Raw genomic sequence first — 17,698 nt, forward strand, 5'->3', positions numbered from 1 at the left:
AGGCACAGAAGTTCAAGATACAGAAGAATGCCCAACTGCTCAGGGAACAATAACAGCCGAAGGAGTCAAAGTGTCGGTGGCATAAGCACAGTGATGCTCTGGCACCAACAGAAGACCGGGCGCCAAAGGAAGCTCGGGCACCAATGGGCACTTCTTAGTTGGCGATCCAAGAATCGAAGAGTGGACGAGCGAAGACGGGCGCTCTGTGATGCTCTAGAGAAGACGGGCACTCTGACACAGCAGCATGAGAAGGAGCCCGTCGAGCGTTGAGACAATTTCAGGCACTCAGAAGCAACCGGGTTTTCGGCAGTCAAGGGAGCTTCAATACTGCTGGGCGCTCGGGAGCCAGTCTCGGGTGCAAGAGGACACTCAGAAGACGCCTTTAGACGAAGAGCGCTTAGGAGAAGCAGGATACAGTACTTGGAAGCTGCTCTCTGGCTCTCAACCAAGGGAAGAACAGAAGGAAAACGTTCTGGACTGTCCCAGTGACTCCATGATGGGAGAGGACTGCAAACAGGTTCCTTGAATTTATTACACAGTACTGGAGGAGAATGAGACACATCACCCGCACGCCTTTTCAGAGGGCGTGATTCATCCACAAAACACCATTGGTGTCTGGGAGAAGAATCATCTGAGCTAGATGAAAGGCAATGCACGTCCAGGGATACGCCTTTCCAGTGGCGTTTGGCTGAAACCTGGACTTCAACAACAGTTTCAACCAAGGGGGCGGCTATCCGTGGGTAGACCCCAGTAGGCTACCAGTTTGACTGCTCCCAGGTTTAGGGGAGTATGACATTGACCTCTGCCTAGGAGAATCGGTGGGATGGGCAGCCACCTCCTCCGCCAACACATCAATGACACTAGGCACAATCAGGCGCTCCACCGACACTGCACTGACACTATGAGTAACAGGGCGCTCCAAATCACTCTTATTGTCCATAAGGACCTTCACCGAAGAGGCTAATTTCGCAATAGATTCAACAATCAATTCAAACCTTTTATCAATTTTACACTCAAGGCTGGCAATGGTGTTGGGTTCAGAAGCGAGAGAGCCGGGTAATGGAGTGGGTTGCATAGCAGGAGAACTGGGTACAGGATCAACAGAAATAACAGGAACGTCAATCTCGACATTAGAATTATCAAAATATCATGATCAACCGGAGATCCCTGACTAGCTAAAGACTCACTAATCCGTCTGGCTATCGCTGTTCTCTTTTTATCTCTAGCCAGTTTGTCTAAATGAGATCTTTAAGTCTTCCACTTCTTACTGCCCCAGTCTACACATTCATTACATCGTAAGTCTTCTGAACAAATTTGTCCCCTACAATCCATACAGATAGAATGTGAATCGTAAGATGCCTTAGTCAAACACGTATTGTAGCAACCTAAAGCTAGTCGAACTTGAGTCTGACATTTGGAAAAAAAAGTCAACTAAAATCACAATCGGTAAATTAGGAGTCGTTATACAGTAAAGAGAATCACAATAAAAGTAAAAAAAAAACAAGAGTCTAACTCTATCTAATAATGCCGAAAGGCTATCAAAGCAAGAATACGTCACCAAATACGATAAGAAATCACTAGGAAAGACGAAATCCAAAATCAGAACTGCTGCTGCTAAAAGCTGGTGTACAGCCATTAACCAGCAGAAACAAATTGGCTATTTTTACTAGCTGTTCCTCTCTTACCCTGAAAGTGGGCAGGGTTAGTCACCTAGCCAACAAAACTGCGCGACCCCCGAATTTCAACATTTTTAGCTGCGGTTAATAGAAACTATAGCAATGTAATTACTTGGTAAGTTACTTATATCAAAAATACATTTACTAACAAGAATAAAAGAAAAACATTGCTATACCAGTATGGGTTCAGGGCAATATGTCACAGATGCATTCTGGGACCTCCCAAAATCTCCAAGGGTTATGGCCTTTTGCTGGTAATGATAAACCACTCTAAAAGAAACAAGTGCTAAGTTGACAATAGTGCCAAGCAAATAGTTCCCTCAATGTCATCATCATGATCATAAATGGGAAATCCCCTCAACCCCCCCAATACACACAAACACACAGAGTGCATGTGCAGTCTGACTAAACTGAAGGGGATTCTAAAAATACACAACAAAGTCTTCTCCTGAATGAGAATGACACTTAATCCAACACGCCAGATGCTGAGAGACTGTTCAACATAGTACAGTTATATGTCTGGAAATAAAGAAATAGTTCTTATTCTGTGATAACAATACATAACAACAGGACTCTGGGCCAAGATCATTTACAATAAAGTATCTGGTCTTGAGACCTAGAGATACCACACAAGTACATGGATAAAAGGTCCCTGCCAAATGACACTGATTATCCTGTAGTCAAAAATAACAATTTTTAAAGTAAATTGTATTTTTCCTAACTGTACAAACCCGAGGTCCTTTACATTAGGAATTACTTTCAGGCGTAGGCTGGAAACGGTCGTTAAACTCTTGAGCAAGGTGGTTAGGCAGTAACTACTGCCAGGTAGGCGGGGATACCCGCCTGCCCACATGTAAACATTCCAGTTTGCCTTTCGGTCCAGGTTCAGATTGAGGGGTGGCATGAGGTGGGCATAAAGTGTAAAGGACCTCGGGTTTGTATAGTTAGGAAAAATACAATTTACTTTAAAAATTGTTATTTGTTACGACACAATATACAAACCCTCAGTCCTTTACATTAGGAAGACTCACTGGTTGGAGGGAGGAATCTGAGTGAGTCTCCTGAACTGACTGGAGTTCTACACACCTGGGTTACTCCTCCTGGTTGAAAGAGCGAGGAGGAGTACCGTGCCTCTGACATATTGATCGGAGTGTAGGAACTGCAAGATCAAATGTCAGATACTGGACCTTTTCGCATGAGTGACGAAACGTAACTCCTACGAAATAGGCTGGAAGGATCTAGAGTTGGAGGCAAAAAGGAAAAGCCGAGATAGGGTTCCCTTATTGCCAGTCTCTCCTTCCTCCCCTTGCTAGAGGAAGGAGTGGAATTGCTCTTATGATTCTATAAGAAAATTAGAACGGGTGCTCGATGTGTAGTCTTACCGCAGTGCCAGTTCCAGCAGCTATTGGTTCAAGTCCTATTCTCATCCCTAAGGAGGAGAAGTTGGAGGATGGGGAAGGAGGAGGAAGAGAGGCCAGTCACTCTCGGAATCCTTCTCACTTCCAGAACCAATGCCTTAGGTGAGATGCTACTCGTCCTCTTGAAGGAGCCGGGTAAGACAACACAACTTGTTGAGCAGCCACCACAGACTCAAGGAAAAAGGGTTCCAAGGGAGTGTGGGCAAGACCAAAGGAAGAAGACAAGTGTGGTCTAAGAGACCACGTCTTGCTTCCAGACCGACAGAAACTTCCGGAAAGCGAGGGATGGACCAAGCCATCGACTTCATGAGCTCTCGGGTGAAAGGTACCGGTATCGTCGTCGTCAGCTGCCAAGTACCTCCTTTGATCGCTTCACGAAGTCAGGAGGAAGATGTGTCCTTAGACACTTCTTCCTTGGGAGAGACAGTACTAGCGAAAACGTTGACGACATCCAGGTTAAGAATGTCGAGCCTTTCGGAAAGTACCACAGCTCCCAATAGGACAAAGTAATGAATGATCTGGATCATCGATACCAAGTCCAAGGAGGAGGGGAACAAGGAGGACTCGAACCTGACAGTTGATGCCAATGGATTCGGAGTCCACCTACGACATCCGAGGAGTCGAGGTATGATCCCCATCCCTGTTCTTCCTCTTCTACGCCAAGGCCAGGGTAAGATGAGAGATGGCCCTAAGAGGGCATATCTCTATCCGACGACTCTCGTAGGGTGCGTGCAGAGCACGGACAAGAACCTTAAACGAGTGTCGCATGCCACCAAGGAAACAGTTCCCTGGGACAGCATGACTGAAGAAGCTTCTCGTCCGTAGCTAACTCTCGACTGAGGAGACGAAGGCTACTTCAGATAGAAGACTAGGTCGCAAGGGCCTACGTTCTTCACAAATGAAAGGGAGAGAAGCAACCCTCGGCGGAGAAGACGAGGAAGTCCAGACTTGACGAGCGACTCTGACCCAAGAAGAAGTTCCGACAACGACACCACCAGCGAAGACGGATCCAGTCCCTGGGACACTGTTGCAGAGGACTTCAAGAGATATCCAGCTATATCCGTTGCCGCTCCGCGAGAAAGACTGTGCTTGCAAGGAAAGCTGGAAAGTCTCCCAGTCCTAAACACACAGGGATGTACTGCCTCAAGAACCGCTTCTTGTGTAGCTGCACAGGAGGTTGGGTCACGCGGAATTCTTCTCGATGCCTCGGCAATCAGGTCGGATGAGGGCGAAGTCTTCAAGTATTTGTCTGTAACTCAGGGTGAGCAATGTTTGTGAACCTCTAGCGAAACGGACAAATATGGAGGGAAAAAACGTCGATATCGAGTTTTCACCAAAAGACAGCATGCCTCAACAGAGCGGCCCCTGGTCTGGTATGAAGGAGCGAGAAAAAAACTACCAACTTGTGAGCAGGGAGGCAACAGAAGGACGGTAGGGATTTCTCAGTCGAGCAGTCTCTGCATGAATCTTCGTGAAGAAAGAGTGAGCAGCATGTTCCGTCCCAATCACTTAAGCCCGAGGTCAGGCTTGCCTACCAATACATCACCACCAGGAATGCATCTGGTTAATTGAGCTGCCGAGTGTGCAATAGAACAACACTCGAGTACCTGCAAATGTTGACATGAAACAGGAGGAAAAAACGATTGCCTCTTGTTTGTTGACAAATGCCACTATTGTGGTTTTGTTGTTCAACGAAACCAGAGAGTGCCACAAAACCCATCCTGAATTCTCGGACGGTCAAAAGGCTGCCCTGAGCCCAGGATGGTGATGAGAAGGTACTAATCGTCTCGGTCACACAAATTCAAGACAAGGTCTTACCAGTGTGCGCCTATTCCTCAATCTGTGAATCCATAAGTAGACAAAAGATGTGAGGGGAATATGCAAGCATATTCGAAGGTTCCTTCAATCAAGCATTAGTCTAACTCTTTCCTCGAAGAGGAAAGAACGGAGGAAAGGAAGCAGACTTCCATTCTCCACCATGGGGAAGCTTCTGCAAGATGACAGGGTACCGAGGCAATTAGCTCTAGCCGGCTGGCATTTCCCGAATCGGGAGCACGGGAGAGGTGGTGGGATGGAAGTTCGATGGAAAGAATTGCCGAGACCTAAGGGAAATATATACTTCTGAAGGAATCCATTCCCAGGTCTTGGCAATGTTGCTGCCAGTTCCAGAGACTCGATAAGTATCATTTTGTCCAGGCATCAGCAGTTGCAATCTTCTTCTGAAGCCTAGGGACTTCTTAGCTAAGGAGTTGAGGGGGGCTGGCTTGAACTCAAGGTCGAGTTGAGATGACTAAGACCCAAAGTTCTTGGCCATTGTCAAAAGGACAACTCAGTGCCCTGGTGGGAACCTTGTTTACCGGCGTATCTGGCAAATCTCTGAAAGAGAAAGGCAGAACAAAGTAAGGGTTCGTTCCCAAGGGTCCAGCCAACTCGGGACTTACAAAACCGGAGATCCGAATTGGGACAAAGTCCTTCTTCTTAGCATCAGAATTGCCCAAAATAATGCAGTCAGCAAGACCCTCTGAGGCAAGAAGAATTCATATTCTGTCGAGGAAAGGGTGGAAACTTGGTGTCTCGACCTGAATTAACTCCTTCGAAGAAAAGAATTCATCAGGTCAAGAACACTCTCGGAAGCCAGAACCGTGGCGGTCCCTGACACTCTCGGCCCCTCGGAAACTGCAAGGGTTGCGAGTGATGAAGGTTATTCATTGGGGGAGCTGCGGTCCTGTCCCGGGGATCCTCGCGCCGACAAATCGGTGCAAAGTTCTCCGAGAACACGGGGGCAATCGTAACTTGAAGAGGAAGACCCTCACTGTTTCCGATGCGTGAAACTCCTGTACCTCTCCCCTTGGAGGGAGACCTTGAAAGATCCCATGAAACCCTCCTCGGCTACCTGGTTATAATACGAGAGAATCGGGGGACCGATACCCAAAGCACGCCAGGCAGCCAAACTCCAAAAGAAAATTTTGTTGGAGCTCTCTCTGTCTGTCTCGCGCCTCTCGGAACAACCGAGAGGAGAAGAGAACAGGTGAGGAGAAAAGAGTATCCCTACCTGTCCTGCCAGTAAGATAAGCACGAGAGGCGGATCATGAGCGATAATCAACCGAAGGAGATTACTGCCACACGGGGAAAGAAGAGCAATTGTGCCATGGCAAAGCGCTTTCCTGGGAAGAGCAAAAAGTTCACTCGAACATAGCTGAGAACCCGAATCGGAAAAAAACGAGTAGGGCCAAGCCGAGCCGATCATGCGAACGCGATCCAGTTGGTTGGTATGCGGCGGACTGGGAGGCAAGCGGGGCGGGCCAAGTCGAGCCAGTCTGGCAAGCCGAGTCAGTCTTGTAAGTGCGACTGGGGGCCGAGCCGAGCCAATTGCACGAACACAAACGTAACTGGGCAGGCCGGACTCATCTGCTGTGAACAATTGCTAGTTTCCCAAACTCTAAACTCCTTCGAGGCCAAGGCCCCTCAAGAAGAAGGTTCAAAGGGGAATTCTGTGTCTGCTATCTTGCATGCTCGAACCCTAAAGTTCAAGACACAAGAATGAAGCCCAGCCGAGCAACCGAAGCAGCTGGCGGGCAGTATCGAGACACCTGGCGTCTCGGCACCCAGACACCCGGGCGTCTCGGCACCCCGACACCTGGGTGTCCCGGCAACCAGACACCTGGGTGTATCGGCACTTTCTCTCGTCCTGTGCCTCTCATAAGGAGAGCGCTCGTGATTCATAGAATTCGAGCTACCCACGAGACTTTCGAAAATTGGGAGCGGCTGCTTTATTTCCTAATAGATCGACAGAGCCAAGCACAGAACCAGTCTCAGACGCAGACGTCCAAGACTAGCAACGAGGGCATGGCCTTGAGAGGCCGCGCTCTCGCAGCCCCCAGAAGGCAAGATCCCACAGGAGAATGCAAATTGGTTCCCGCCCGAGGGCGGAAAGAGCCAACGAGAGAAACTTGTCTCCCGGAAGAGAGTCAGTCCCTTAGAAGTCCCGCAGGACTCCCAAAGTGAATCTCTTCCCTGCTTCTTCCGATGTTCGAACCGACAGGATCGAAACACCAGGCTGGAAACCCGACCGAGCACTGGCAAACACTCGGGGAGCACTTGCGGTGCTGGCAGGAAGAGGAGCCGAGACACCTGGATGCCTCGGCCCTTTCTCTCACAATGCTCCCGAACTGGGCCCAGGAAAATCTCTCCAGACCAGATCGGGATACTTGATATTCCATAGAATCTTGAGCACTCGGAGCGGCTCGCGAACGAGAGCCCGAAGCAGCCCCCATCTTAGAGGCGGAACCTCTAAGACTCGGGAACGGGATCGCAAACTGTCTGTGCGCCCGCGGCTTCCGAAACACAAAACCCACGGCTATGCCAATCGGTTTCCTAACCCAAAGGTCGGGAAGAGCCAACGAGAGACCCACTGCCTCCTCAGAAGGAGGCAGTCCCTAGACATCCAAGGGCATCAAGGGGAAGAAGCAGCATTCCTCTCCTTCGGCCGATGGAGGTCTGTCTGATTCTCTGGACCCCCTTGGACCTCGGAAGAGGAAGGGAAGACGCAGCAGAAGACGAAATCGAAGATAAGATGAAGAAGACGGCAGCTACTTCCACAGGGCGGCTTCCTTCACCTCCACTCCAACATCTTCTACAGGATGGTGGACACGAAACATCGTAACCTCCAGGGTAGTCCGGCAGGAACACAACAGACGCAGTCAGGACATCACCACCAGGAGAAGCAGCAGGCATGATCAGGACAGCCGATGCAGGAGCTACGGCAGCGGTTCGGAAGGCAGGAGCTACTGCAATGGCCAGGAACATCACCTCAACAGGACCACTTCCTACATCTTCACGCCAACATCTTCTACAGGATGGTGGAATCGTAACCTCTGGGGCAGCTGGCAGGAACGCACAGAAGCGGCCCCGGGCACAACCGCCAGAAGCGGCAGGAATGATCAGGACAGCCAATGCAAGAGCTACGGCACAGGTACAGAGGGCAGGAGCTATTGCAACGGCCAGGAACGTCACTTCCACAAGGCGACTTCCTTCCCTTTCACGCCAACATCTTCTACAGGATGGCAGACATCGTAACCTCCGGGGCAGCTGGCAGGAACAAAACTGAAGCGGCCCCAGGCACGATCACTAGGAGAAGAAGCGGGCACGATCAGGACATCCGATGCAGGAGCTACGTTAGCGGTTCGGAAGGCAGGAGCTACTGCAACGGACAGAATGTCATTTGAAAGTCACCAGCAGCGACAGGAACGATCAGGGCGGCTGCGGCAGGAGACCAGGAAGAGCAGCCCACAGACTGTCGTTGAGTTGACAAGAGTATAACACAGGGAACAGCAGGAGCAGATGGACCACAGATACGCAGGAGGCATTGCAACAGCATACATGAAAACCAGCAATGACAGCGATCGATCTACATCGGCGGGAACAGAGTCAGAGCGATCCTGACGTGGAAATATGTCATCTAATCAGGTATTGTGGTCGATCCCGAAGCAACACTGAATGAATGTTGGGACTGCTTCATGCGAGATATTCTTGATATATCCAGCCAACTACTGCTGTGTCTGCGATGCTCACTGTCAACCTGAAAGAAAAGCAAAGATTATTAGTAGAGTGAGGCTCCTTCTGCTACAAAGGAAACTGCCCTACGCAGCGGGAGGAGGTACTCTAGACGAGGTCGCCCGATCGCTCCCCGCCCCTGGTCTTCGCCTGATGAGCGAGCGAAGAGGGCGAAGGAGAGAGATCTACTAAAGGGGTGTAGGAAGAACCTACGGGAAGAGAAAAAAGGACGGAGGGGAGGCCACCAAGGGTGCCGTGGAAGCAGAACTTATCGACGACGCCCGCAACCTCCTACTTGGCCCGTAATTCTCTAAGCGCAGGCGGCGAGCAACACTCAGCATAAGTAGGAAGAAATTAGTGATGCCCCTTATACACGGAGGGCAGAAGCCCAAGAAGGGGACTAACTCTTACGTCCCGATGGATGCAGGGGAGAGAAGATATTGCGTCCCAAACTATATCTCCAAAAGTACAGGGGCGCCTTCAGTATTTACGTAAAGGGCTGCTGGAGAGAAGCATTACCACTTGGTTGCGCTACTCCAGTTACGCCCTTGGCCTTCAAACCCAAGACACTGGCAGGGAACGACGGCTTATGCAAGGTTATCACAAATCGTGGGTTTGTATTAATAAATATCAAACACACGTAATATAAAAACGAAAAAACAGAAAGATCCCACCGGGATAATAAGAGCTTAACGACAGTCAGGCGGAGAGAACGAAAACACGTCAGCAACACATGACGGCCGAAAGCTAACTGGAATGTTTACATCTGGGCAGGCGGGTATCCCCGCCTACCTGGCGGTAGTTACTTACTGCCTAACCACCTTGCTCAAGAGTTTAACGGCCGTTTCCAGCCTACGCCTGAAAGTAATTCCTAATGTAAAGGACCGAGGGTTTGTATATTGTGTCGGAACAAATTAGCATTTTAACTTAAAAATTACTGTATATACCTGCTGGAGGGCTTTTCGGTGCTTTTTTCTTGCTTTCCCGTACAGGTGACATTCTAGGTTGATCTTTGGGCCAAATCTGAGTGAAAAACTCTTGACTCTCTATTTTAGATGAAACCTTAGCCTGAAATTATAGAAGACAATCCTTTTCAAATATGAAACAAGAGGCCAAATTGAAGAATTTTGAAAGAAAATTTTAAAAATCAGCATCAATATAGGACTTTGTAAATATTTCTAATAGATGCTCAGTCACTGAAATTCGTATATAAAAAAGACTTGCTGATAACAATACTGGACCTCATCAAATCGGGTAGTGGGACGGGTGCTCAGCTTTTTCCGAAGCCTTCCCGGCCGTTTCCTATCTGCATGGCTAGTTTCAGGAACTTCTGTTCTGGATTCAGAAATTTCCTGAAATAATATATCAAATGCTAAGTATCCATCACTTTCATTTTTTCAACAATTATGAATACAATCAATCAATAATGTAAAGAACAATCATTCATCGTTATTAGAATGACTGTCATTTTCCTTACTGTACTTAGACATAAGCGGATGAGTGAAATGTCCTTGTTGCTACACAGTGAGATAACTTATCATAGATTTAAGGTCATTTGTAGCAAATATTATGATATGGTATAAAGTACAGTACTGTACATCACTGAAATTACAAAACATAAATTCCGTCTCATGAGGTCTGACAACACAAAACGAGAAGTTGGACAAAATGATTTCGTCAGGGACTAAAATGATTTAATATAGGTATTTCTGAAGAATACAACTTATTTGGTATACAGTACTTGATTGTAGTACGTCCCAAACACTTTATTAATATGCTTTGATCCTATTTCTACTTTATCATAACAACAAAGTCAACTGGTATAAACCTTTATTACCTTTGTGATGATCTGCACACCAGATACCCCAGGAACAAATCGTGATGGCTCTCCCAAATCTTGACGTTCAATGTCACTTCGTTTTGATGACATCTTCTGGCAATGAAAAATTTTAATGAATATGCTTTTATAAATCATGATGTTAAACACAACCAAAACAAGTCAATACAGGAACTGGTGCCTCAAATAAAGCTGACAAATAAAAAGAAATACAGTAAACCCCCATATTCGCAATCTCACGGACTCACGTATTCACGGATTTCTCTGTGGAACGTATCTACCCATTATTCGCGGAAAATTCGCTCATTTGTGGTATTTTTCACTGAGAAATATTTACTAATTACTGTATTTTCATCTCATTTTCATGACTAAATGCACTTTTTGTGATAAAACTATTAAAATACTCGGGTAATGCTTGAGTTACGATAATTCACCTTACGATATTTCGATTTTGCAATGGGGTAAGCAATTAATACCGATACGACGATGTTATCTACAAAATATTTTTAAATTTTGCGAGGGTGCAGGCAGCAGCATAATCAGGCAGTTAGAGAGACCAAATTACAATAGACAACTTTTCCTCCATCTCTTTATCCCATCTTCTGGTTAAAAAAGTAAAAGAGAATGATAAAAGTATTGTTAGTAACATTATACTCTTGCATAAATGCAAAGCCATAAACAACTGACCGAGAAACTGTTGTTTTACTTACAGCCGAATCAGATAACAACAGCTGTTTACCTGGTATTTAAACCATTGTACAGTAATAAACAATCACTGTAGCTTATAGCACAAATGAGGTTAAGTAGAATAGGACGGATATATTTTTACATTATACCCTTATTCGGTATGGATAAAAGATCGTCAAGGAAATATACTGCTAAATTTAAGCTGCAAGTTGTAGCTGAAGCTGAGAAAACAATGTTCAAGCTGCTAATGACTATACTGTAAATTATCATGCATCAGCAACATGGATGAAACTCGACTGTAAATTTCATAATTAAAATTGGAGAGAAAGTATTATAATCAAAACTATTGGGCATGAAAGAACACATTACTGTTATTTTTACGCCGATAAATGATAAATACATAAAGCTCGTATTATGATGAAATCAAGTGAAAATAGCGAACAGAATCTTGAATTCTTTTTACACAAAATAAACGTCCCCAAATGGCCATCATCTATTAACGAAAAAGTAGATAAATTAATTTCACAACGAGACGTATTTTAGTTATATCTCGACTTAAAAACACTTTGTATAACGAAAAATAACCTTGCCCCATATAAATAAAGTATCTATAGATTCATTTACGCTAACTAGAAGCAAGGAAAGCACTCTGAACTGAATTAAATACGGCGAAATAAACACTGCATAAACAATTTCCAAACCAAAACATTGACTGCGACGCTATGACTGCAATTTATTATACAAAAGCAATATAAGAATATACACAATATTATTGGATACAGTGAATTAAGGCATAACATTTTAAAAGATGCATATTCGTTATGTTGACTTTTCTATAATACGATATGTGAATATAGAGTACAGTTTAATGTAGGCTAAGCTACCATATATGTATGCAATGTACCATAGTGTAGGCTAAGCTAATTCTTGCTATTTAATTTCTCTTTCCACTGAATTATAATAAGTCACTTTGCATGAACCTCCAGAATTAGCTGATAATAATTACTATACCGTGTTTGTATAGAGTTTACCTTATAGTGTAGGCTAGGCTACCATATATGTATACATGGTACTGAATACCCTAGTGTAGGCTAGGCTATTCAGAGATACATTTGGTATTTACGTTTTTTCCAACAAACGATGGTTTCTTTTTTTGGAACCTAACCCCACAGTAAGTAGGACAATACCTGTATAAGCATTTTTAGTTTGTTTTGTATGTTTGAACTATTGAAATAGGCAGTTCTAAGTGTTTTTAGAAGGGTTCTAAGTATTCGCTGGTTTTAGCTATTCATGGGGGGGTGTGTGGTACGCATCCCCCGCGAATACGGGGGATTTACTGTAACTATTACTGAATACCTTATTTAAAGCAAAATAATGAATAACCTACATAAATTTACTCTTCCATTATTATAAAAACACAAGTTTAACAATATAACCTACTGTACAGTTTATATACTGACTGGCCTATCCCCCAAAAACAATTAGGCCTAGCCTAGTAGCCTCAGCTAGGCAACATCTGATATTCCCTGCATATGCATGGATGTTCATACACTGAATACTCAATGATACTTATGGAATGGAATATAAAATTTAGGCCAGAGGGTAAGAACAATGAGGTCATTTAGTGCTGAAAGAGAAATTGAGAGTAAAATGGCTTTAAAGGTGTAACAGAAGGAAAGCCTCAGAGTTGCACAACGAAAAGTTGTCAGGAGAGGGTGGAAAGTAAGATAGAAGAAAGAGGATATGAACAGAGGTGCTGTAAAAAAAGGAATGAAAGAGGTTACAGCTACAGCTACAGGCCAAAGGCACACTACAAAAGCCCTCGAGTAATGCACTGACCCCTATGGGAAACTTCAGTCCTGCGTCATACCTTTAGGATCAGATTAAATAGGGTAGGAACTAGAATCCTATTTTAGGGTAGGTTAGATTTTCTACTCATTTTTATTCCTCCTCCAAAACCTCACAGGATTGGTTTCCAACTGGAGAATCTCACATTGTCCAATGGAAACATTTTTCAAATTAATCAGAATCACATAAACACTAAGCAAAGGGGTAAAATTTTTTAAGATGCCAATAAGCCTCCAGCCAGCCATTTTTACATGAAAAACCATTTAGGGTTTTTATGCAAAAATGGCCAAGAAATTATGGGCCACTAAAAGAACCTAAAAATACCAACCTAACATAACCTAGGGGCTTTTACAAGTTACAATTTTGCCTTATTAGTTATGGAGGTGGGGGGGGGTGTTGTATTTTCCTTACCTTAGAAGTAGTAATTTAATTTTTTTATTTATCATTTGCACACAGTGTTTATGGGGTTCAAAATAACGAGAATGAAGAGCTCTTTTAAAAAATGTAGGTTACAATTTCATAGCATGTATTGGCAACTTATAAAATAATACCAGCAAAGGTGCAGAAGCTATGTATGCTATTTCTGTCGGTTACTAAGAGAAAATAGATCGGCCAAAATCAGCAATTTGGGTGTGTTTATGACAGGCTCAAGTGCAGAAGAATGACTCATGTCAACAGATGTATATCTTAACCAGAGCAAATGCAAAGTAAGGGATCAGGGCTGCTGTACTGTAGGTCTAGAAGGCATTTCAGTGGGAATGGATCTAACCAGAAATACCATTACCTAACCTAATCTTGGACACCATGTCCTAGCCTGGCCAGGGGACGAAGCTTTGCCCTCACATGCAATATGTGATCCCCTACTCTGCATTCTGCCTTCTTAACCAAATCTTAATATTGGTTTTGGTTCCCCTGGCCTGCCCAAATCTAATCTGACACCATACAATGGCTCAAACATGCTTTGTCACATTCCCAGCCATATGTGAGGGCTGCTTGTGTGTCAAAAGGACGAGTGGACAACCGGGATATTTTGTATTAACCCATAAGAAAAAACTATTGTACAATGCTTTATTTCACGTTATAAAAGTAAAGGTTACTTTAGATTATAAATATTTACCGACGTACGGGAGGAAAAGAGAAGTTCGTTGTCCACAAATCCAATTTAATTATCATTGAATAGGTTACTGTATAACCTACCCCCAGGGAAGATAAAGGGGCATCGCCGATTAAACTGGATTACATATATTAAAAGACTCGCCTGACATACGCTTTTCAAGGGTAATTGCGAGCAAATTCCAAAGTAATCATGAGATTACTTACTATTAAACTTGTCTCTTATGTAGAACAACTATCAAAAATAAATTTACCATGGCTTAAAATGACTAGAGTTTCGAAGAGCAGCGGCTTCTTGACATTTCACTATTGTAAACAAACATTGGTCGCGTTCTATTTGCAGTAAAATGTTTTAATTTTTTTCATGCTTTGCGATAATTTGAACATTTTCATCACCGAGTACATAAGAAAATGTAAATTGATTGAAAAATGTATCATATTCTAAAAAATTTTGGACAGTTAGTTAATGTTTATCTTAAATTTGCTTATAAACGCTACAAAGCGTTACTGAAATCAGCTCATCAATAGTTCCAAATCAAATAAGCTATTGTGTAATTTTGATCAATTGAACACACCAAAGCTTCGCTTACTATATGTTTTACAATCGAAATTGCTTGATGATGATGATGATACTGAAAGTTGCACATTCACCAGTGGCTATCCTTTCTAAAATCATGAACGGTACCGTGCACTAAATGAAGACGATTAAATGTAGAGATGACAGCAAGAAGATATCGACTCTTAATATAAACCTTGACTGAATAATATACAGAAAAAGGGTGTATTTCATGCACTACAAGAAAGACAATATGAGAAACTTACCGATAACGAAATTTAACAGTTTTTAGCTTATAATTTTGCTTTCATCCCCGTGGGTCTAGTACTAAACACAGCGTCCCCAAGAACTTTCGCCATGTTCAGTACCAGCCCTTTGGGGTGGGGATGAATGTACAGTAGAAACATAAACCAAAGACTGAATTTCTCAAATTTTCTCATCTGTACTGTATTATGCACGCCTATTTCTATGTTGTTTAGTCAAAAAATATATTAATAAACTATATCTTCGTGCGGCCATCCCTTTAAATTTACTGATCGATGTCCATTATCTTACCCCTGACATACAGAACGAGCTACTCAAAATTATTACATTTAATGTAGAAACTCTAACACTGCAAATTTCAAATCATTGCTCACTTTGAGGTCGAGAATCTATAAAGTGTTATCTACATTTTCGGCAATTTGTTCAGTACTGAACCGTTTACGGTAATAAAGTTGAAACCAACACCATGGACATTTTTAATGTGCTCACCTAGGTCCATATTCCTATGCATTCAGTAATTACTGGCCAGAGCATTTGTAACTATTTAGGTGGACCCGATTAAGTGGAAGGCAAGAGTTCCAGTTTCCTTAGTAAGAACTTACTCTATATCTAGGAATTCCTCTTTCAGTCAATTCCTGCAGCCTCCTTGGTATGCATAAAGCATATTTAAATGTAATGGAATATAAAATTTAAGCCACAGGTCAAGCGCTGGGACCTATGATGTCATTCAACGATGAAAATAATGTAGAAACAATTGTTAGAAGAGGGTGGAAAGTAAGGTGGAAGAAAAACAGTACGAAAGGAGGTAGAGTCAAAGGAACAGAATACAATAGAATGTACATTTTAGGCCAAAGGCCAAGCGCTGGGACCTATGAGGTGATTCAGCGCTGAAATGGACTCTGATAGGAAAAATGTTTGAAAGGTGTAATAGGAGGCAAACATCGCAGCTGCACTCTGAATCAACTGTTAATTTATTTTCAAAGGAAAAGACTTTTCAGATCATTTCGAGAGGATGCTGCTTATGAGGTTATTTGCTCTTCTTTGGGAGAGTCGGTAGAGTTGTGGCCTAGCACTTGCTAGGGCCGAGTTCGACTCTCCAGCCAGCTAATGAAGAGTTAGAGGAATTTATTTCAGGTGATAGAAATTCATTTCTCACTACTGTATAATGTGGTTCGGATTCAACAATAAGCTGTAGGTCCCGTTGCTAAGTAACCAATTGGTTCTAAGCCACGTAAAATAAGTCTAATCCTTCGGGCCAGCCCTCTCTAGGAGAGCTGTTAAACCAGCTCCTGAGTGGTCTGGTAAAACTAAGGTATACTTACTTATGAGGTTATTTTAAAAGGGGGCCACTTTTTAATTATTTTGACAAGGTCTTATTTCATTTTGAACGTCGTAATTATCCAAACCTTGTGGCAGTAGTGGTTGAATACACAGTTGGTGAATGAACACTTTGTTAGAGCCAAGAGCTACTCTACTTCTCCATCATTTGGACAAGTTTTAGATCAAAATAAAAGTCCATAGGGGGCTGGTGTTGTCAGTGCACCTCACACTGTGCACTGTAGGCATTGCTTATGGTTCTACAGTGTCCCTTCGGCACTATGAAAGAGAATATGAATGGAGGTACAGTAGAAGGAATGAAAGGGGTTGCAGCTAGGGGGCAAAGGGACATTGCAAAGAACATCAGGTAATGCTTACATTACAGTGTGAGGTCCACTAATGGCACTGTTCCCCTACGGGACATAAGACTTGAAGTTTCTCCATAGACATCTAAAAGAAAGCCTAACCTAGTAGCAACTCAAAAGGTTTCTGTCATAAGAATGTTGTGTTCTATGTGTTGCCATCACTTTACACTACGGAGAGGCAAAGTAACAACACAATGTTACCTTACACGACTAACTCCTGCCATCCTTTGCTTTACATATAAAAAAAAAGATAATCACCTGTGTTGCAGTAACAACAGACTGACACTGAATTCATCCGTATGATTGTTCAGCTTCTCTATTGCTGCTGGTAGCTTGACTGCTTGCACCTTCCTCAGGCATGCGGTGGGGTCACCTCGGTAGCCTACAAGCAAATCCTAGTTGCAATTTGGAACAAAGAGATACCACAGGGTTTTGCCCTGTAAGTGCTGTCACCATTTCACAGACAGCCCCCTTATACTCCGGAGCAGCATGGTAGCATCATAGTGTCGGGTAGCTTTACTAACTTACTATTGATTTTGGATTAGGAATATAGTATTTGGGCCACAGGCCAAGTGGCAGGACCTATGAGTTCATTCAGCACTGAGAGGGAAATTGACAAGCAAAAAGGCCTAAAAGGTGTAACAGGAGGAAAACTTTACAGTTGTATTATGAAACAGTTGTTAGCAGAAGGTGGAAAGTAAGACGGCAGAAAGAGAATTTGAATGGAGGTATAGTAAAAGGAATGAAAGGGGTTGCAACTAGGAGCCAAAAGGACACTGCATAGAACCACAAGCAATGCCTACAGTGCAGAGCATGAGGTACACCCTAAAAGGCCCTGTCCACACTAGCGGGCATGCCCGTCGGGCACTTCCAGCTGTTTATATTTTCTCTCGCTTCTGAAGCAGTGTTACCAGACAATCGCATCGTTCTGGCTTCATACTCGGTCGGTCAGTATAGTGGAACGGTTATGGGAACAGTGTTTGTCCGTCGGGCAGTGCCCACTAGTGTGGACAGGGCCTAACAAAGTGTTCATTCACCAACTGTATATTCAACCAATACTGCCA

At 43.8% G+C, this 17,698-nt stretch overlaps 1 protein-coding gene across 9 annotated transcripts in view; it reads right to left on the reverse strand.

The window, feature by feature from the left end:
• Positions 1 to 14,476, reverse strand: part of Cc2d2a (Coiled-coil and C2 domain containing 2A) — a 102,808-nt gene extending 88,332 nt beyond the window's left edge. For 7 of the 9 annotated variants that reach the window (XR_010850527.1, XR_010850526.1, XM_067089029.1 and 4 more), the window contains exons 1-4: positions 14,387 to 14,476; positions 10,485 to 10,580; positions 9,889 to 9,999; positions 9,595 to 9,715 (exon numbers count right to left, since the gene is read on the reverse strand). Coding sequence is in view for 7 of the 9 variants with exons in the window: in XM_067089029.1 (XP_066945130.1) it covers positions 9,595 to 9,715; positions 9,889 to 9,999; positions 10,485 to 10,580; positions 14,387 to 14,389 (331 nt within the window). In the remaining 2 variants the exon portion in view is untranslated. The remainder of the gene's footprint in view (positions 1 to 9,594; positions 9,716 to 9,888; positions 10,000 to 10,484; positions 10,581 to 14,386) is intronic. The other 2 variants (XM_067089031.1, XM_067089030.1) reach the window with 2 other exon arrangements.
• Positions 14,477 to 17,698: the final 3,222 nt, after the last annotated feature.

This window comes from Macrobrachium rosenbergii, chromosome 45, assembly GCF_040412425.1.
Source record: "Macrobrachium rosenbergii isolate ZJJX-2024 chromosome 45, ASM4041242v1, whole genome shotgun sequence".
NCBI lineage: Eukaryota > Metazoa > Arthropoda > Malacostraca > Decapoda > Palaemonidae > Macrobrachium > Macrobrachium rosenbergii.